The sequence below is a fragment of the Macaca thibetana genome, chromosome 19, assembly GCF_024542745.1.
Source record: "Macaca thibetana thibetana isolate TM-01 chromosome 19, ASM2454274v1, whole genome shotgun sequence".
Lineage (NCBI taxonomy): Eukaryota > Metazoa > Chordata > Mammalia > Primates > Cercopithecidae > Macaca > Macaca thibetana.
In genome coordinates, this window is record NC_065596.1 from 36,916,779 (window position 1) to 36,936,296 (window position 19,518).

Below are 19,518 nucleotides of genomic sequence, written 5' to 3' on the forward strand. Positions count from 1 at the left end.
CAGGCTTTTCTCTAATTCTTGACGTCAGGTGATCCGCCTGTCTTGGCCTCCCAAAGTGCTGGGATTACATGCGTGAGCTGCCGTGCCTGGCATAAAAAGTCATTTTTTAATAAGACAGTTTACTGAGATGTATTCATCATTTACATGTAAACAAAGGCAAAATCAAAATTAAAAAGAAGTCGTGAAACAATCAGTAACCAAAGAAGAGTAGAAAATTAAGTTTGAACCCCTTTTCTAAATCTAGGTAAATGAGTTATATCAAACCTATGTCATTTAAACTAATAAAGGTTGTTAAATTACTAAAATTTCAAAACTAGTGAAGAAAAGAAACCAAAACTGTAGGTGAGTTCTCATAAACTGGCCCACAAACATGTTTGATTCTGTATGCATGAAGTTTAAAATACATGTGAATACCTTCAGCAGACCATGTGTTTTCCCTTTCTCAAACATTCAGACCACTCCCTGATCCTTTATATCTGACCTTTTTTAATATTACTTCCTGACCCCAGAAGTCTTTTGGCATATAATCAATCCAATAATCAATTCACATATGACTATAGATACAAACAGAATGATGAAAGTTTAATGGAGGATGAAAAGGAAGACAAATATTTTATCCTTTATATGGTAAGATTGATTCACTAGGCCGGGCGCGGTGGCTCAAGCCTGTAATCCCAGCACTTTGGGAGGCCGAGATGGGTGGATCACAAGGTCAGGAGATCGAGACCATCCTGGCTAACATGGTGAAACACCGTCTCTACTAAAAATACAAGAAACTAGCCGGGCGAGGTGGCGGGCGCCTGTAGTCCCAGCTACGTGGGAGGCTGAGGCAGGAGAATGGCGTGAACCTGGGAGGCGGAGCTTGCAGTGAGCTGAGATCCGGCCACTGCACTCTAGCCTGGGTGACAAAGCGAGACTCCGTCTCAAAAAAAAAAAAAAAGATTGATTCACTATCATACCGATGTCAGTAGCCCATGAATTAATCTACAGATTCTACCTAACAAAAATCTAATACATTTTATAAGGTTTTAACATGTATGTGTGAACATACATATTCACGCTGTTACACATATAAAGAAAATATATAACAAAAGTGACCTATCACATCAGTGGTTTAACAGTTTTGGAAAAATTTATTCTGCTCTATACAACAATTCATTCCTTACATATGTGAAAGTTATTTTCAAGTGGTTTGTCTAAATGTGGAACAAACAGTGATTAGAGAACTCTGTGGCACACTCTAATCATGGAACATCACATGATGTTCAGAAGCCTCCCCACCTCCTGCCAACAAGTCATAGGTTTGACTGTATCAGACCTGTATAAAGATTTTATATGACCAAAGATAGCAAAACAAAGATACAATATTTTTTAAAGCTAAGAATGGGAGAAATTTATCGCAGCACATATAAACTATGGAATTCGTATCCTTAACATAAAATTGCTCATAAAAATCTCTTAGGAAATGATGCGTTTCTCCAGCTCATAGTCAAAGGATATGAAGAGGCAACAGGTGACCAATAAATATGTGGTAAGTACTAAATCTCCCTAGGATCAGAAGAAATACAGTTTAGGCCAATGAAATACTATTTTTTCAATATCAGATTAATAAAACTTTGCATTGAAAGCATAGAAAAAGAGATACTATGCACAAATTTAAAAGAGCATGGGTTTGTACAAACTTTCTGGTAGGCAATTTGTCAACTTCAGAATTTTAATTGGGAAAAGTAGAATTTTATTTTGAAGTTCAAAAACTCGGCACACAATGTCTTTCCCTCCAGATCCTATTATACACATAGAACAATGTAAACGATACTTTAAAAAAAAGTGAGGCTTTTGAGTGGATGAAATAATTTTGTAAACGGCAAAACAAGGAAGAGTGTTCATTCATGAAATGTAGCAGAAGATGCTGCATGTTATATGTGAATGACTGAAGGGTTTTGAAAATGGGATCTAGTCTGCCCAAAGGATCCCTAGAGAAGTTCAAGCTTGGAGTTGGCTTCTGTACAGGCTGTGGCTTCTAAGAAGACATGACGAAAAACCTCTTAAAGCCTTTCTATGTGAAAGTTATGTCAGTAACCCTTGCCAAAAGCCTCCTTACTCTCCCCTCTCTTATATAAGTAAATTTCACAGCATTAACAAGTATAAGTTCTAACAATAAAATCTAAATGTAAATTACTAAAGCAAAACTATTAGAAAAAAAATATAGTGGGATATGTTAATGACTTTGGTGTCAGACATGTCTTTCTAAAATATTCAAATACCGTAAGGGAAAAGATTGATAAAATTGACTGTGTCAAAAATTAGTGTGCTTTGGCCAGGCGCAGTTGCTCATGCCTGTAATCCTACCACTTTGGGAGATGTAGGCAGGTGGATCATGAGGTCAGGAGTTCAAAACCAGCCTGGCCAAGATGGTGAAACCCTGTCTCTACTAAAAATAAAAAATTAGCCAGGTGCAGTGGCAGGCGCCTGTGATCACAGCTACTCAATAGACTGAGGCAGGAGAATCGCTTGAACCCGGGTGGCAGAGGTTGCAGTGAGCCGAGATCACACCACTGCACTCCAGCCTGGGCGATAGAGTGAGACTCTGTCTCAAAAAAAAAAATATATATATACACACACACACACACACACACACACACATATATAGTGTGCTTTTGGTCAGGCATGCTGGCTTGTGCTGGCTTATGCCTGTAATCCCAGCATTTGGGAGGCTGAGGCAGGTGGATTACCTGATCTCAGGAGTTAGAAACTAGCCTGACCAATAGGGTGAAACCCTGTCTCTACTAAAAGTACAAAATTAGCTGGGTGTGGTGGTGCATGCCTGTAAACCCAGCCACTTGGGAGGCTGAGGCAGGTAAATGGCTTGATTCCAGGAGGCAGAGAATGCAGTGAGCTGAGATCATGCCATTGCACTCCAGCTTGGGTAACAAGAGCAAAACTCTGCCTCAACAACAACAAAAATTAGTGTGCTTTTAAAGAAAGTTAAAAGATAAGCAACAGGAATGAAGAAACACATTTGTAATATAACGGACACATGTAAAACACATATAAGTCAATAAGTAAAGGACAACTAAGCATATATATAAATATGCAAGGATAAGAATGGGCAAATTATGGAAGAAATAGAGATGTCTAATAAATCTAAGTCTCTGCTTAACCTCATTAGTATTAAGTGATACAAATTTGTTCATTTATTATTTATTTATTTTCTAGAGATGAGGTCTCACTTTGTAGCTGAAGCTGATCTGAAACTCCTGGGCTCAAGTGGTCCTTTTCCCTCAGCTTCCCAAAGTGCTGGCATCACAGGTGGAGAGATTCAAATTTAGACAATATAATACCAGATATTAGTAGTGGTGTGGAGCCAGGATTTCTCATCACAGCTACTTTAGAGGCAGTGAAGTTTTTAAAATGCTCACTATAGCCACTTTGTAGGGTATAGTTAGTATACAAAATGCTGAAAACAACCTAAATTTCTATCAAAGTAATGACTAGGAGTTCTATGCTGGAATTTAAAAGAATGGGCTGATAATATTGATACGAATTTGACTAAAGGACTTACTGGTTGAAAATGTAAAATTTTTGGCACACACTAATGTATATTTAAACATTTATTTTTAATGCATTTCTAGAAGGATGCAAATGCTTAGTGAAAGTTCTGAACAGATACCCAACTGATAAATGTTTCTTCTGGGAAGGGACTGGTATTGGATGCTCTGGTCAAAGGAAGATTTAGTGTTATTTGTACTGTTTGAAGTTTTAAACATCAATGTAATAATTAAAAAAAAAAAAAAACTTTCACATGAAAAAAATTGAGTTTACAAAGAACTAGGACACCTAGAATGAAAAGTTGGCAGTCTAAGTTAAAAATTTTTTTTGGAATTCAGAGAATCTCTGCTTGACTTGCCAGCCCTTCCCAAGCATACAGATACCCTGGTAACCCTTCCCATTTAGGCAAACAGACCTACAGTGGAAATAAACAAAGGACCCCCTGGCATTTACCTGTGGTAATCAAACTATGTCCTACTTAAATGGAAACTGATAGCTAAGTATCATCACATGAAGAAAACTATCAGCATAATAAACACCAAGAGATATAATTGAATCCTGAGTGGGGAAAGTCATGTAATAACAGAAGAAAATGAAAAATTGATTTTAGCCTGCGGTTTGGAACTACAAAACAAAGGGAACAATTAGATAAGAACTCCTAAGAAATAATAATTTTAAAAAATGCTGCTGTAATAAATTTAATAAAGGGCAGAAAGACAAGAAACTTTAGATGCATAAATTGAAAAGAAAAATGAGAATCAAAAAGGGACATGGAAATTTGCAAGGTCCAATATCTATGTTTGGGAAAAAATTTAACAAAATAAAAGAATGTATCAAATGAATGATTGAGAAGCTTTCTAAACTGAAACAAGGCATACATGTTCAGCTTGGGTTAGCTCACTGAATGTTGGACAGGATGAACTAGGAAAACCACAACAGGAAAATCCAGAAATATGCTTGCGAAATTTCAGAATATTAAAGAAGAAAACATTCTAAAAGTTTTCAAAAATCATTAGGTCATCTAAAAAAGAACAAGAATCAAGATGATTTTAGCCCTTCATCCTATCAAATATTGTATAGAATACAGAGTAGCACTTTCCAACTCATGATATAAAATTACTTTGGACCTAGAAGTCTATACCTGGCCAACAATATTTAAAGCATGAGGCCAAATATTGATGTTTACAGACATGGAATTTATTTCCATATATCCATTATCCAGGGTATTAAAGGATTAACTCAAGCAAAATGTAGATGAAAAAGGAAGAAGACAGCAGGATAGGCTTCAGTGAACAGTGGTTGTAACCCCAAGAGACTAGAGTTGAGGATGACAAGGATACCCACTTTGGAATAAGCATAGAAAACAATCCAAATTATTGGTAGACTAAGAATCCAGGGAGTCACTGAAGAAAAACTTTTTGAAGAATGGAATGGGTTCCATTAAACAGAATTCATATGAATTTGGAGGATCTTAGCGATATGATGGAGATAAAATTTTGTTCATAGGAGAAGGAAAGAAACTGGCTCTGGAGAAGACAAAGGAAAAACCATACTAGATATCATGGTCTTAACATTAAGCAACTCCCCATGAAATGTTGCATGATTTTAGAAAACTGAAAAAGTTTCCCTTTAACTGAGTACTAAGATCATAACATTAGATGTGTAGAGGAGGAATGTAATCTTTACATATTACTTGGCACTGGCTCTTCAGAGAAGAACAAATGTTAGTAGCAATGCAACGCTATTTTATTTTCTACATTTATAATATAGAAATCACTGAAGTATTATCTATAACAAATATCTAGTAATGTGAAAGGCAGAATATAGCTGATTGATTGGATGGTGGAAGGCAGATGGGAAGATGAAAGATTGAAGCAAGGGGAAGTGGCAATAATCTCATCGCGCAGAGGAGATTCCGGAGATATGCCTAAAGTTGATGGAATAAGAAAATATAGATTAGCTATATTTCAAGTTAAAATGCAACAAATGTGATAAAATATAACTCACATGGAATGAGTTAAATCCTTTTCTTTCATAAAAGACTTATAAAGAGTGTATAAAAATAAATCCAGAAACAGCAACAGTAGTCAGGATTGTCAGAAACCAAACAAAATTAGTTTAGGAAACAGGTATTTATTGATTCTTGTAACCAAAAAGCATTGAACATGTATGGCATAGTGTTAGGCTGGATTTAAGTGCTCAGACTTATCAGATTTTTGTAACTCAGCTCTGCTTTCAGTAGTTTCCTTCTTTCCAGGTTCTGTCTCTTGGTAGGAAAGAAATGGCATCTGAGGATATTAGACTTAAAATGTCCATAGAATATTTAATCTGAAAAGTAGGGCAATATCTCTGTCTTTCTGCCTCCATGTCAATCCCTGGGAGGAAAATATTTGTTTCAGTTTTGGCTGTGTGCCCACTCTGGGGTCCATGGTATGTGGGGTACTCTAGCCAGCCTGTGTCAGGTGCACATGCTTCTTCCAGAGAGACTGAATCACTGAACTGACCAATTCACAAAAACAAACAAACAAAAAAACAGAATGGGGCCTGGTTAAAGGGAGGTTGAGAATCAGTTCTCATAATGGCAAAACCTGACCTGAATTGACATGAAGGTATTTATTGATATTGATTCCACTTAGTATAAACATTCATATGTTTTTCTTGAGAAATATTAATTTGTTCAATTCAGGAGTGCTACCTCAGACTCTGAAGCATAGGTAAGTTAAATTTTTATGGATCAAATGGACATAGCACAAAGTGGCTTGTAATTAAGCTGTCTTGCTAGTAATCCAGAGAAGGTTGCAGGATAAAGTAACCCCAGCAGAAAGAGGCTGGGGCTGTGGTGACAAGAATTGGTTTAGCGTCACCTGGACCCAGCATGCCGGGGGACATCAGGGGAGTTCCTTTTAAGATGCTCCACAGAAGGCCTCCCTCACAGCAAGTGTCAGAGATACAACACACAGAAAGTGAGACGGTTCAAGGGAGTTCCTTTTAATACACTCCACAGAAGGTCTCCCTTGCAGAAAGTGTCAGAGATACAACCCACAGAAAGTGAGACGGCTTACCTGTATAAAGGAAAGCAGATCTGATCTATAAAGACTGTGGTCTTCAGGTAAGGAACTTCATTTTCCTACTCCCTTATCCTGTTCTCTACAGCAGAGTGGTAGACTGGTGTATTCCCACAAGGAGACAAGTTTGAATATATGTGTGAGAAGCCTTTAAAAATATTTACTAACTTCTACATTTAACAAGATGGAATGAAGTAGTTTCTGTTTGTCTCTCCTTTCTGAAACCAAGTTAAAGAAACAAGAGTAAGAAATGCATGTAGAGGCTTCTTCTTTAATGAAGTGAAGAAACATGTATTATTCTGAGCTTCAAAATCCACAAAGTGATGCTGCCAAATGTGGGAAATCCTGGGAAAAGAAACTACTGCTGCATTGAGGAGCACAGAATTTTCCTAAGGCAGTAGCATATCTGGAAAGGCAAAAGAAAGGGCACCTTTATTGCAGTCACAACATCACTTCGAACAGTCTGGCTTTGGAAGCATTCCTAAACTCTATTATTGTTGCAGAGTGTTGTGTGAGTGACAGGAGGGCTTAAGGAGGAAATGCATGGGTTTTTAAAAATGCTTTATCATGTAATAGAGGAAAGAAAATACTGCCAGTGATGTGCAAGAATGCAAAGTAAAGACTAATCCTTGCTACTCAGTCTGGGCCATGGAATAACAGCATCAGCATCACCTGAGAGTTTGTTAAAATTCCAGAATCTTGGGCCCTAATCCAGACTTAATCATTCAGAATTTGCAGTTTTACAAGATCTCCAGGTGATCTGTACACATTGTTTCAGATTCACTGGAGTAAAACCAATTATCTGCTAGTGTAAGGCACTGTCCTTCCATAAATAAGTAGATCAGGAAAAGCTCACTTCATTCAAAAATTAAAAACTCCAGTCATTCACAGATCTTATCAATAATGGTAGGTTCAAAATTACAGAACACTCCTTCATTAAAACTGAACAAAATGAAAAGAGTGTGCCAGCATCATGGAATGAGAAAATTGCACTACCTCATATCACATACTTGAAAATATAATACAGAAACAGTAGGCTCACACTAAAACAATGTGCCAGCATCTTTGGTTTTCTCTGCCCTCTGGGAAAAGCAGCATAATGGAGAAAAAGTCGGAAGAAAATCTGAAAAAACTTCACTGATACATCCTGATCGTTGTGTGGGGAAGAGGGGAGATGCAGGCTGCAATGAACAAACATACATAAAATGCCTCTTAAGAATCCTACTTCACTCCAGATAGATAGTAGTTTGGATAGGAAAGACAAGTTGGTAATATATGTTAAATATACCTACGTTTTGACCCAATAATTTTTCCTCTAAAAATATTGTTAAATCTTTACAAAAGCATATGTACAAGAATGTTAATTGCAATATTATTTTAGAAATTAAAAATCCTAGATTCCTCATTATCATCACCCTCTCTAAATCCTTATCTGAGTCTACACTTCTGGCAAAGATGGAGTCCTAGGGAATAATTTAATCTCCCATCTGAAATACTAAAAAACGACATCAGGTAATAAAGTAATGATCCCTGAGAAATTAGAAACAAATGAGGTGAGTCCTAGGATTTCCCCAGACAACTGCATGGAGTTTCCAGGCTGTGGTACAGATCTCCACGAATTAAGGTGATGGAGCTAGGAGTCAGGGAGATCAAGGTGGCTAGAGTTCCCAGGATAGAGAGTTTGAGAGGAGACAGCTGTCAGAAAAGGAAAAAAAAAAAAAAAAAAAAAAAAAAGCATCTAGAAATCTATAGTGTGTTCCTCTTCTATTTTTTTTTTTTTTTTTAACCTGAGTACAGATCAGAATATGGATGTGAAGAAACTACCTGAAACTGGGGAAAGAACTGAAAGAACTACAAGGAGAAATAAACCAAGAATTATAATTGTAGATTTCAGCATGCCTCTCAATAGAACATGTAAATAGAACAAATAGGATATTGAAGACTTGAACATTATCACCAGCTTGACCTAATTGATATTTGTGGAACTATTCACCCCAAGAAGAGTAAAACACACATTCTTTTCAAATGAACCCAGAACGTTCACCCAGACAGACAATAATTCCAGGCCTTAAAACACATATCAGTAAATTGAAAAGGATTAAAGTCATTCTATCTATCTATCTATCTATCTATCTATCTATCTATCTATCTATCTATCTATCTTTTTTTTTTTTTGGAGACGAGTCTCACTCCATCACCCAGGCTGGAGTGCAGTGGTGCCATCTCGGCTCACTGCAACCTCTGCCTCCCAGGTTCAAGCAATTCTCTGCCTCAGCCTTCCGAGTGGCTGGGATTACAGGTGCCTGCCAGCACACCTGGCTAAGTTTTTTGTATTTTTAGTAGAGACGGGGTTTCACCATCTTGGCCAGGCTGGTCTTGAACTCCTGACCTCGTGACCCACCTGCCTCGGCCTCCCAAAGTGCTGGGATTACAGGCATGAGCCACCGTGCCCGGTCACACAAAATATATTTTCTAACCACAATGGATTTAAATCAATAACAGAAAAGTAACTAGAAAACACCCAAATATTTAGAACAAAAGAACACACTTTTCAGTAACCATATTTCTAAGAAGAAATCAAAAGGGAAAATAAATATTTTGAGTTGAATGAAACTTAGAAAAAAGCACATCAAAATGCATGGGATGTACCACAGTACTTGGAAAGAAATACAGTGGCACTAAATGTCAATGTTACAAAACAAATGACTCAAATCAATGACTCCAATTTGCACCTAACAAATTAGAAATAGAAGAGCAATGAAACCTGAAGTTAACACAAGAATGGAAATGATAAAAATCAGAACGGAAGCCAATGAAATAGAAACCTGAAAAACAAAAGCTGGTTCTTTGAGAAGGTCAATGAAACAAAAAAATAGCAGGCAAAGAAAAAAAAGATTCTACAAGTTATCAGTATCTGGAATGGCAGATGTGGTATCACTACAAATGATACAGTTATTAAATGAATAAAAGAATGTTATGAACTTTATGCAAATAATTTGACAATTTAAAAATTCTTGAAAGAAGTTAACAAGGTTTACTGAAGAAATATTCAGTTCTATATTAGAAAAATGGAATTAGTGGCCAGGCACGGTGGCTCATACCTGTAATCCCAGCACGTTGGGAGGCCAAGGCAGGCGGATCACGAGCTCAGGAGATTGAGACCATCCTGGCTAACACAGTGAAACCCCATCTCTACTAAAAATACAAAAGAATCAGCCGGGCGTGGTGGCGGGTGTCTGTAGTCCCAGCTACTTGGGAGGCTGAGATAGGAGAATGGTGTGAACCTGAGAGGTGGAGCTTGCAGTGAGCCAAGATCATGCCACTGCACTCCAGCCTGGGCGACACAGCAAGACTCCATCTCAAAAAAAAAAAAAAAAAAAGGAATTTGTAATTTAAGCCTTCCAAATATTTTCAGATGTCTCTGTTTATTGCAACTTTAATTCTGGTATAGTCAAGGAATATAGTTTGCAAAATAATGTTTTAAATTTATTAATATTTATACTCTGTCTTGGTGAATGTTTCATGAACACTTAAAAAGAATGTGGGTTGTTTGGAATGTTTTATATTAAAAAATGTCAACCAGGTCAAGTTGGTTGATTATGTTGTTGAGGTCTTCTATATCCTTACAGATTTTTTGTCTATTTGTTCTATTAATTACCAAGAGGAGTGATGAAGTCTCCAATGACAATTGTCAATTTGTCTTTCTCTATTTGCAGTTCTATCATTTTTCCTTGCAATTCAACGTGTACTCATTTAGAATTACATTTTCCCAGCCAGACACGGTGGCTCACACTTGTAATCCCAGCACTTTGGGGAGGCTGAGGCAGGTGGATCACCTGAGGTCGGGAGTTCAAGACCAACATGGTGAAACCCCATCTCTGCTAAAAATACAAAAATTAAGCCAGGCATGGTGGCGGGCACCTGTAGTCCCAGCTACTTGGGAGGTTGAGGCAGGAAAATCGCTTGAAGCCAGGAGGGGGAGGTTGCAGTGAGCTGAGATTGCGCCATTGCACTCCAGCCTGGGAGACAAGAGTGAGATGAGACTCTGTCTCAAAAAAATCAATCAATAAATAAATACATTTTCCCAGTAAACAGACCCTTTTATCATTATGTAATCTTGCTCTTTATCCCTGATTGTATTCCTTGTTCTGAAGTCTACTTCATCTGATAATAATATAGTCATTTCTGCTTTTTTGTTAATGTTTGCATGGTGTATCTTTTCCCCACCATTTAACTTTTATCTATGCCTTTATATTTAAAGTATGTTTATAGTTGGATACTGCTTTTTCATTCAATCATAGAATCTCTGTCTTTTAACTGGTATATTTAGATCATTGACATTTGATATTTTTAAATATATAGTTAGATTAAAATCTATCCACCTTGTTAACTCTATCCTTTGTTCTATCTGTTCTTTGGTTTTTGTTCTGTTTTTGCCTTCTATGGTCTAAATGACCATTTTTAATAATTCTATTTTATATTATTGTTTACATCTAATTAAACATTTTCAGTTGTTACTTTACATCTTTAATTGGAATATACATTCAAATAATATACAACTTAACATGTTAAGATCTTATATATTCCCATTTTCTCTGACATCCATTATGCTTGTCATATTTTACTTTTATATGCTGTTTACCTGGTACATTTTTATTCTAAGACAGCCAGTTACTTTTTTAGATAAGTTTTAAAAGTTATTACATTCATGTACTCCATTTCCACATCTCTTCATTTATTTGTGTATCTCCAAGTGTCTGTTGTGTTTCACCGTCCTTCTGTTTGAAGAACTTTTCTTGTAGAGTAGGTCTTAATGTATTATTCTCTCAGTTTTGTTTCTCTGAGAGTATTTATCAATTTGAAAGATTTTCATGAACATTTCGTGAAGACAGTTTTTTTCTTTAGCTCTTAAAAGATGCCATTACATTGTCCTCTGGCCTGCAATACTTCTGATGTCTGCTGTAAGTTTCTTAACTTTGTTCCTCTATATGTAATTTTTTCCCCTCTCTGGCTTGCTTCAAGATTATTTCCAGTAGTTTGAACATAATATGGCTGAGGTGGTGTGTGTGTGTGTGTGTGTGTGTGTGATTTTAATATTTATCTTTCTTGAGGTTCTCCGGGCTTCATAGATTTGTGTTCTGGATTCATAAATTTTGGAAACGTATTGGCCATTATGTCTTCAAATATTTCTTCTGTCCCACTTATAATATATCTTCTGGGATTCCAATTATGTGTATGTGTTGGACCAATGGATATTTTCTCAGAGCTCTTGGATTCTCTGTTCCTTCTTGTCCTACCCCACCCAACTTATGTTTTAGTTTAACTTTTATTGTCCAAACGTCAAATTCATTTACCTTTTCCTTGACTATGTCAAGAATATTGATGAGCCCATAGAAGACATTGTTCTGCTTTTTTCATTCCCAGTATTTCCATTTTATTCTTATAGTTTTGGTGTCTCTGCTCAAATTACCCATCTAATCTTGCCTGTTGTGCACTTTTCCATTACAACTCTTAAGATACTACTCATAGTTCCTTTGAGTTCCATGTCAGTCCAACAGCTATGTATTTCTGAGTCTAGTTCTGATGAATGTTTTGTTTCTTGGTGGGGTAAGGTGTTGATTTTTGCATTTTTGTATGCCTCATAGTTTTTGTTTGTTTTTTCCTGAAAGCCAAGTATCTTCTGTAGAACAACAGATATGAAGGTAAATAAATTTAATTCCTGGAAAGGGGATGTTTTTCTATGTAGTCTTTAGCGTGTGGGAGATGGGTGGGTAAGATTTTTATTATTATAGCTAGGAATTGAGGAAGGCTTATGGTTTGTTGTTGCTGTATTATCGTAAGTTCACCAAAGGTTTCAGATATGAATAGTGATTCCTTATCTTTAGGGTCAGAACTGATTTTCCCAAGGATCTATCTCAATGTCAGGGTGACCTTAAGGTTTAGGTCCCATTGGATTATACTTCAGAAACCCCATCTATACTATTTTTTTTTTTTTTTTTTTTTTTTTTTTTTTTTTTTTGAGACGGAGTCTCGCTGTGTCGCCCAGGCTGGAGTGCAGTGGCCGGATCTCAGCTCACTGCAAGCTCTGCCTCCCGGGTTTTTACGCCATTCTCCTGCCTCAGCCTCCCGAGTAGCCGGGACTACAGGCGCCCGCCACCTCGCCCGGCTAGTTTTTTGTATATTTTAGTAGAGACGGGGTTTCACCGTGTTAGCCAGGATGGTCTCGAACTCCTGACCTTGTGATCCGCCCGTCTCGGCCTCCTAAAGTGCTGGGATTACAGGCTTGAGCCACCGCGCCCAGCCTACTATTTTCATTCATTCAAATATTTATTGAGTGCTTACCATTGAACTATGTGTCATTGTCCTAAATGTTGGAGCTTGTAACTCCCCAAATACTCTATTACTATTTGCTATTATTTTATGCATCTGTAATTTTCTCTTTGCCTTCAGTAGCTTTCCAACTTTTGTGTGCCTAGTAAATTCATGTTCTTCCTTTAATGCTATCTGCAAAAACAATCCCTGTCCCCATACCTCCATCACCATGAAGTTTATCATCCTCTTCTCTGTACTACCTATGCACCTTATACAGAATTCCATATTACCTGAATTCCCTGGTAAACTGTAAGTGTCTGTTGCAAGGACAGTGTCTTATTCGTTTACATATCCCCAGGATTTAGCAGTGATTGGTCCAGGGTATCTACATGCACAACAAATATGCAGCTAAAATGTTTGCTAATGAAAACTGGAAATCTATAGGTGTCTATTAAAAGCAAAATACTGTAATAATGGGCTCTCCTACAACAGTCTAGGAATAAAGCAAAACATTTTTCTTGCCAGTTTTTTCAGGACTTTAAAAAAAACACAAAGTTGATTTCCTTCTTAGTTTGGATATATTTTTAAAATTCATGTAATGCAAAATAATTTAAATAATAAATGATTCAGCCTATTGGGATGTAACTGAGTTCCAAGCATTTGGAGGACACATAAACCCAAAGTTATCTTACCTTTATGGCACTTTCACTAATGCCTTTAAGAGTTTAAGAAAAGGAGAGAATAGACAAAACCAGATGAAATGAGGATTTTTGACTAGGCCAGAAATAAATCAGTGAAGATATGCAATTCTCACAAGTAATTCCAAGTTAACTTTATCATGTATTGCCATTCTAATGCTCTCTTGAAATCCCCAGGAGGAACAAGAAATGCAATAGGCAATGAGATAAGCCTGAGGAAATTAGGTTACCGTGGGCAGGGCATCCTCTTGCTTCTCCCCAGTCTTCAGGTGTGTCACAATTCATTCGGGACTGACGTGTATTTGTATGGCAGATTGGCAGAGGAATTAACAAGCTAGAGGGTGTGTGTAGAAAAGAGGGGGAAAAAAGGACATGCCTCTGCATGAGTAACCTCTGTGCTGTTTGCTCACCCATTTGCTCCAAGGGGTGGATTTTTATACTTGCTTTACAAATATGAAAGAACAAGTTTAACTGGGAAGTTAGTTGTACTATCCTGTATGCATGCTCACCCCTCACAATTTGGATTGTTGTTTTATCAATTGTGGTCAAAGTTAGGATAACCTAACCCATGTACATTCCACAAAGTCATCTTAAACTTTAGGTATTCTCAAAAATAGCTTTTACAGAAGGAAAACTTACACAGAAGAGCCCAACTGTATATGATCCAATTGCAAAAAAGTTCTCTGATTTTATTTCTTATATATTTGGCACAAACAGCAGAGACTGAAAGTTACTACACGTGTTGAACTGCTGACAGGAAAAGAACCCAGTATATAAACCTAGGGTTTCCACTCCATATATTAGTTTGGGCTGCCATTACAAAACATCATAGACTGGGTGGCTTAAACAACAATTTACTGCTCACAGTTCTGAAGCCTGGAAGTCTGAGAACAGGTGGCCAGCATGGTTAGGTTCTGGTGAGGGCTCTCTTCCTGTTTTGTAGACAGCTGGCTTCTTGCTGCATCCTCACATGGTGCAGAGAGGCAGCAGGCTTTCTGATGTCTTTTTTGTTTGTTTTTGAGACACAGTCTGGCTCTGTCACCCAGGCTGGAGTGCAGTGGCGTGATCTTGGCTCACTGCAACTTCTGCCTCCTGGGTTCAAGCAATTCTTCTCCCTCCACCTCCCGAGTAGCTGGGACTACAGGCAAATGCCACCATGCCCAGCTGATTTTTGTATTTTTAGTAGAGACGGGGTTTCACCATATTGGCCAGGCTGGTCTCGAAATCCTGACCTCGTGATCCGCCCACCTTGGCCTCCCAAAGTGCTGGGATTACGGGCATGAGCCACTGCGCCCAGCCCAATGTCTCTTCTTATAAAGGCACTAATCCCATCATGAGGGCTCCACCCTCATGACCTCATCTAATTCTAATTGCCTCCCAAATGCCTCATTTCCAAGTAACATCACATTGATGGTGAAGATTTTAACATAATGAATTTTGGGGGGGGGGGGGGAAACACAAACATTCAGTCCATAACAACTCATATTTCATCACTTATTGCATACCAGTATTGTTACATGAAAATACCAATGTTTATTCATATAAATATAGATGATTTATTTCCAAATAAAACAATACTGATTTCTCCTGGCTTTGAAATCCTCATTCTTCACTGTATCTTGGTTCTTTTACTGATAGCTTGTCTCAGCCACGTTAGATGTTCACACCATGAAGATCATATATTCTCATATCCATGGAGATGGTACAATAAGGTTTCTACTGTTACACACCATTATGAGTGAATGATGCCTTTATCTACCTAAAGACTCACTTTTCTTTATTCTCACCCACAAGTTTGTCAGTTGAAAGTGGCACCCTGTTTTGCCAAGAAGTTCCTGATATTTGATAGTTCTAGATCTGAGAAAGAGACTCAAATTCTTTCTTCTGTGACCTTAAACCAGGCTCAGAGCGCCATAATGGACTTCAGAATTATACTTTGTTGTATGTGACCAATGAATTATCTTTAAAACTATGCTGGAAGTAAAATATCAATCTTTTTTTTTTTGACACAGAATCTTGCTGTGTTGCCCAGTCTGGAGTGCAGTAGCACAATCTCTGCTCACTGCAACCTCCACCTACTGGGTTCGATTCTCCTGCCTCAGCCTCTCCAGTAGCTGAGATTACAGGTGCTCACGACCACGCCCAGCTAATTTTGTATTTTTCAGTAGAGATGGGATTTCACCATGTTGGCCAGACTGGTCTCAAACTCTTGACCTCATGATCCGCCCGTCTCAGGCTCCCAAAGTGCTGGGGTTACAGGTGTGAGCCACTGTGCCCAGCCAGTCATTCTTATCAAATAAAAAATGATCTTCATTTCCTGCCCAGCCAGTGATTCTTATCAAATAAAAAATGATCTTAATTTCCAATGGCTGACCAAACTTCTGAGTTTCCTTCAGTTAATTTCAAATCCTGAGGTCAAAATCACCAATGACTTTTGCTCTTTGGCTTTCAAAGTGGGACATATCATCAAATGGTCCCATATACACAAAATTTACATTATAGACAAATAAATATTTGCCATATCTTTGATAGCCTCATTTGTTGATTTTATAGATTTAAAATCACCTTAGGCTTTTTCTTCAGAATGTGTATTCTGATGTCGAATCAGGGATGAGCTCCGACTATATGCCTTCCCACATTTACTACATTCATAGGGTTTCTCTGAAGAATGACTTCTCTGATGTCGAATAAGGTCGGAGCCACTGCTAAAGGCCTTTCCACATTCATTACATTCATAGGGTTTCTCTCCAGTATGACTTCTTTCATGTAGAATAAGAGATGTGCGCTGACTAAAGGCCTTACCACATGTTTTGCATGTATATGGCTTCTCTCCAGTGTGAATTCTTTCATGTTGGGCAAGGTGTGCGCTCTGGCTGAAGGCCTTCCCACACTGATCACATTCGTAGGGTCTATCTTCAGTATGAATTCTCTTGTGTCGCGTGAGAGAGATTCGGTGGCTGAAGGCTTTTCCACATTCCTCGCACTGGTAGGGTTTTTCTCCAGTATGAATTCTTTGATGTTCAATAAGAAATGATTGGCGGCCGAAAACTTTACTACATTTATTGCATTTGAAAGGTTTCTCTTCAGAATGAATGTTCTGATGTATTTTAAGGTTTGCAGTTCCAGAAAACATCTTCCCACATTCCTTACACTCAAAGAGTTTCTTTTTCTTTGTATGAACTTTCTGATGTTGAATAAGGGATGAATGCCGATTGCAGACCTTCTCACATTTATTGCATCTGTATATATTTTCTCCATTATGAATTCTTAGATGCAGAATAAGGGTTGAAAGCCGCCTGAAGAGCTTGTCACATTTATCACATTTGTATGGTTTCTCTGAAGTGTGAATTCTCTGGTGAAGCATCAGGGGTGAAATCCTATTAAAGAATTTCCCACATTTTCTGCATTTATAAGGATTCTCTAAATGGTGATTTCTTTGCTGTAGACTCTGACTTAAGGCCTTCACATTTTCAGGGATTTTCTCTCCAGCATGAATTCTTTTATTTATAACAAGGGCTGATTTCTTTTTGAAGCCTCTCCCACATTTATTATATTTATGTGTTTTCTTTCCATTGTGAATTCTTTTATGAAGTAAAAGGGATGACATCTGACTGAAGGCTTTCCCACACTTTTTGCACTGGCAGACATTCCCAACAACGTGAATTTTCTGATGTATATTGAAAGACTGACATTGACTCAAGGCCTTCTCACAGTCAAGAATTTCCTTTCCATCATGAATTCTCCTATGTAGAATAAGGGTTGTTCTTTGATTGAAGCTTTCCCCACATTTATCACATTCATGGCTTTTCTTTCCACTGTGAATTCTCTGATGAAGTACGAGGGATGAGATCTGTCTGAAAGCTTTTCTACAATTACTGCATTCAAAAGGCTTCTCTCCAGTATGAATGTTCTGATGAAGTTTAAGAGAGAAGCTTCGACTAAAGGTTTTACCACAGTCATTACATTTTAAAGGTTTCTTCCCGGAATGCCCTTTCTTAGCCTTTATTAGGACTGAATTTTTGTTGCAGCCACTCTTTCGTGTAGGAGCTTTTGGTTGTGCAGAAACTAGTTTCTGGCAGATGCTTTGCCCAGATTTGCTGCATTGATTTGGAGGTAACTTCTTGGTCTCACACTTAGACCCCGAGTCTGAAAGACATAAATGAATTAAATGTTTCTCCTTTCCTGTGCTGAAAAAATGAAGATTCTACAATATAAATACAATTATCATTATTAATCATAACAATTTTGATTACCAAAACAATAACTTTTTAGTGTTTCATTATGGTTTTGATGACCATACTAAAGGCTTTACAGAGATATTTAATAACCAGAATTCAGAAGAGTCTGTAATTGGAAAATGAGTAAGTTAAGATTTTATTTATAGGGTAACTTTTATGCCATATACTGCACATTGAACTCCACAGGTTGTTCACTGGATAAACATATGTTTATTGGAGAATGTGTCCAGAAAAGGCAAATCTACAGAAACAGAAGATAAGTGGTTGCCTGGGACTCAAGGTAGGAATGAGGATTAACTGTAAATGGGCATGAGGAATCTTACAGGGGTGATAAAAATGTTCTAAAACTGGATTATGTTGATGGTTACACACTCTGTAAGTTTATCCAAAATCATTTAATTATATTCTAGATATAGTGACTTTTATGATGTTTACCTTAATAAAGTTGTAGATTTAAAAAAATGTATTCTTAAGATCAAATTGAAAAAGAACTAGTAACAATTAGAACTGAGTACAGTCACATGTTGCTTAACAATGGGGATATGTTGTAAGACATGCATTGTTAGGCAATTTCATCAATGTGCAAACATCTTATAGTAGATTTACATAAACCTAGATAGTATAGCCTATACACCAATGTTATATTGTATAGCCTGTTCCTAGGCTACAAACCTGTACGTGATGTTACTATATTGAATCCTGTAGGCAATTTTAACACTATGATAAGTATTTGTGTATCTAAATATACATACATGTAGGAAAGGTACAGTACAGATACAGTTTTATGATCTTATAGAACCGTGGCCGTTTATGTAGTCTGTTGTTGACTGAAACATCATTATGCAGCATATGACTGTATGTAGATATTTACAAAGGTGAGGACTTTAACAAGAAGCAGGAAAAACTCAGAAAAATAGGTAAGAGATTAGGCTAAAAGAAGGAATCTATTATTTAGTAAAATAGACCAATATGGCTGGCACAGGGTGTCAAAGTCCAAGATGATATAAAATAACTACTTGTGTAGCAAACTGACTATAAACCTGAGTGAATGTGGAATGATAAACATAGGTTTAGAACTATGCTATCCAATGTAGTAGCCATTAGTCACCTGTAGCTACTGAGGAACTGAAATGTGGCTGGTTTTGAGGTATATTACGAGTATAAAACATATGCCAGATTGTGAAGATTTACTACAAAAAAGTGTAAAGTATCTCATTGTGAAAAGACTGGTTATATGATATAATATGTTGGATCTATTAGGTTAAATAAATATATTACTAAAATTAATTTTACCTGTTTGTGTTAGGAAGTTCTTATACTGCTATAAATAAATACTTGAGTGGGTAATTTATAAACAAAATAGGTTCAATTGGCTCATGTTCTGCAGGCTGTACAAGCATGGTGCTGGCACCTCCTTGGCTTCTGGGGAGGCCTCAGTGAGCTCTTACTCATGGTGAAAGTCCAAGTAGGAGAAGGCACATCACATGGTGAAACAAAGATAAAGACAGAGTGTGGAGGTGGTGCCACATATTACAACAATCAGATTTTGTAAGAACTCACTCCCTATTGCTAAGACATCACCAAGGGAATGGTGCTAAACCATTCATAAGAAATCCACCCCCATGATCCAGTCACCTCCCACCAGACCCCACCTCC

General features: G+C 37.4%; 1 protein-coding gene across 4 annotated transcripts in view; it reads right to left on the bottom strand.

The window, feature by feature from the left end:
* Positions 1 to 14,282: 14,282 nt before the first annotated feature.
* Positions 14,283 to 19,518, bottom strand: part of ZNF667 (zinc finger protein 667) — a 33,242-nt gene continuing 28,006 nt past the window's right edge. For all 4 annotated transcript variants that reach the window (XM_050771714.1, XM_050771713.1, XM_050771716.1 and 1 more), the window contains one exon: positions 14,283 to 17,770. In XM_050771714.1, the coding sequence (XP_050627671.1) occupies positions 16,191 to 17,770 (1,580 nt within the window). In that variant the 3' untranslated portion in view covers positions 14,283 to 16,190. The remainder of the gene's footprint in view (positions 17,771 to 19,518) is intronic.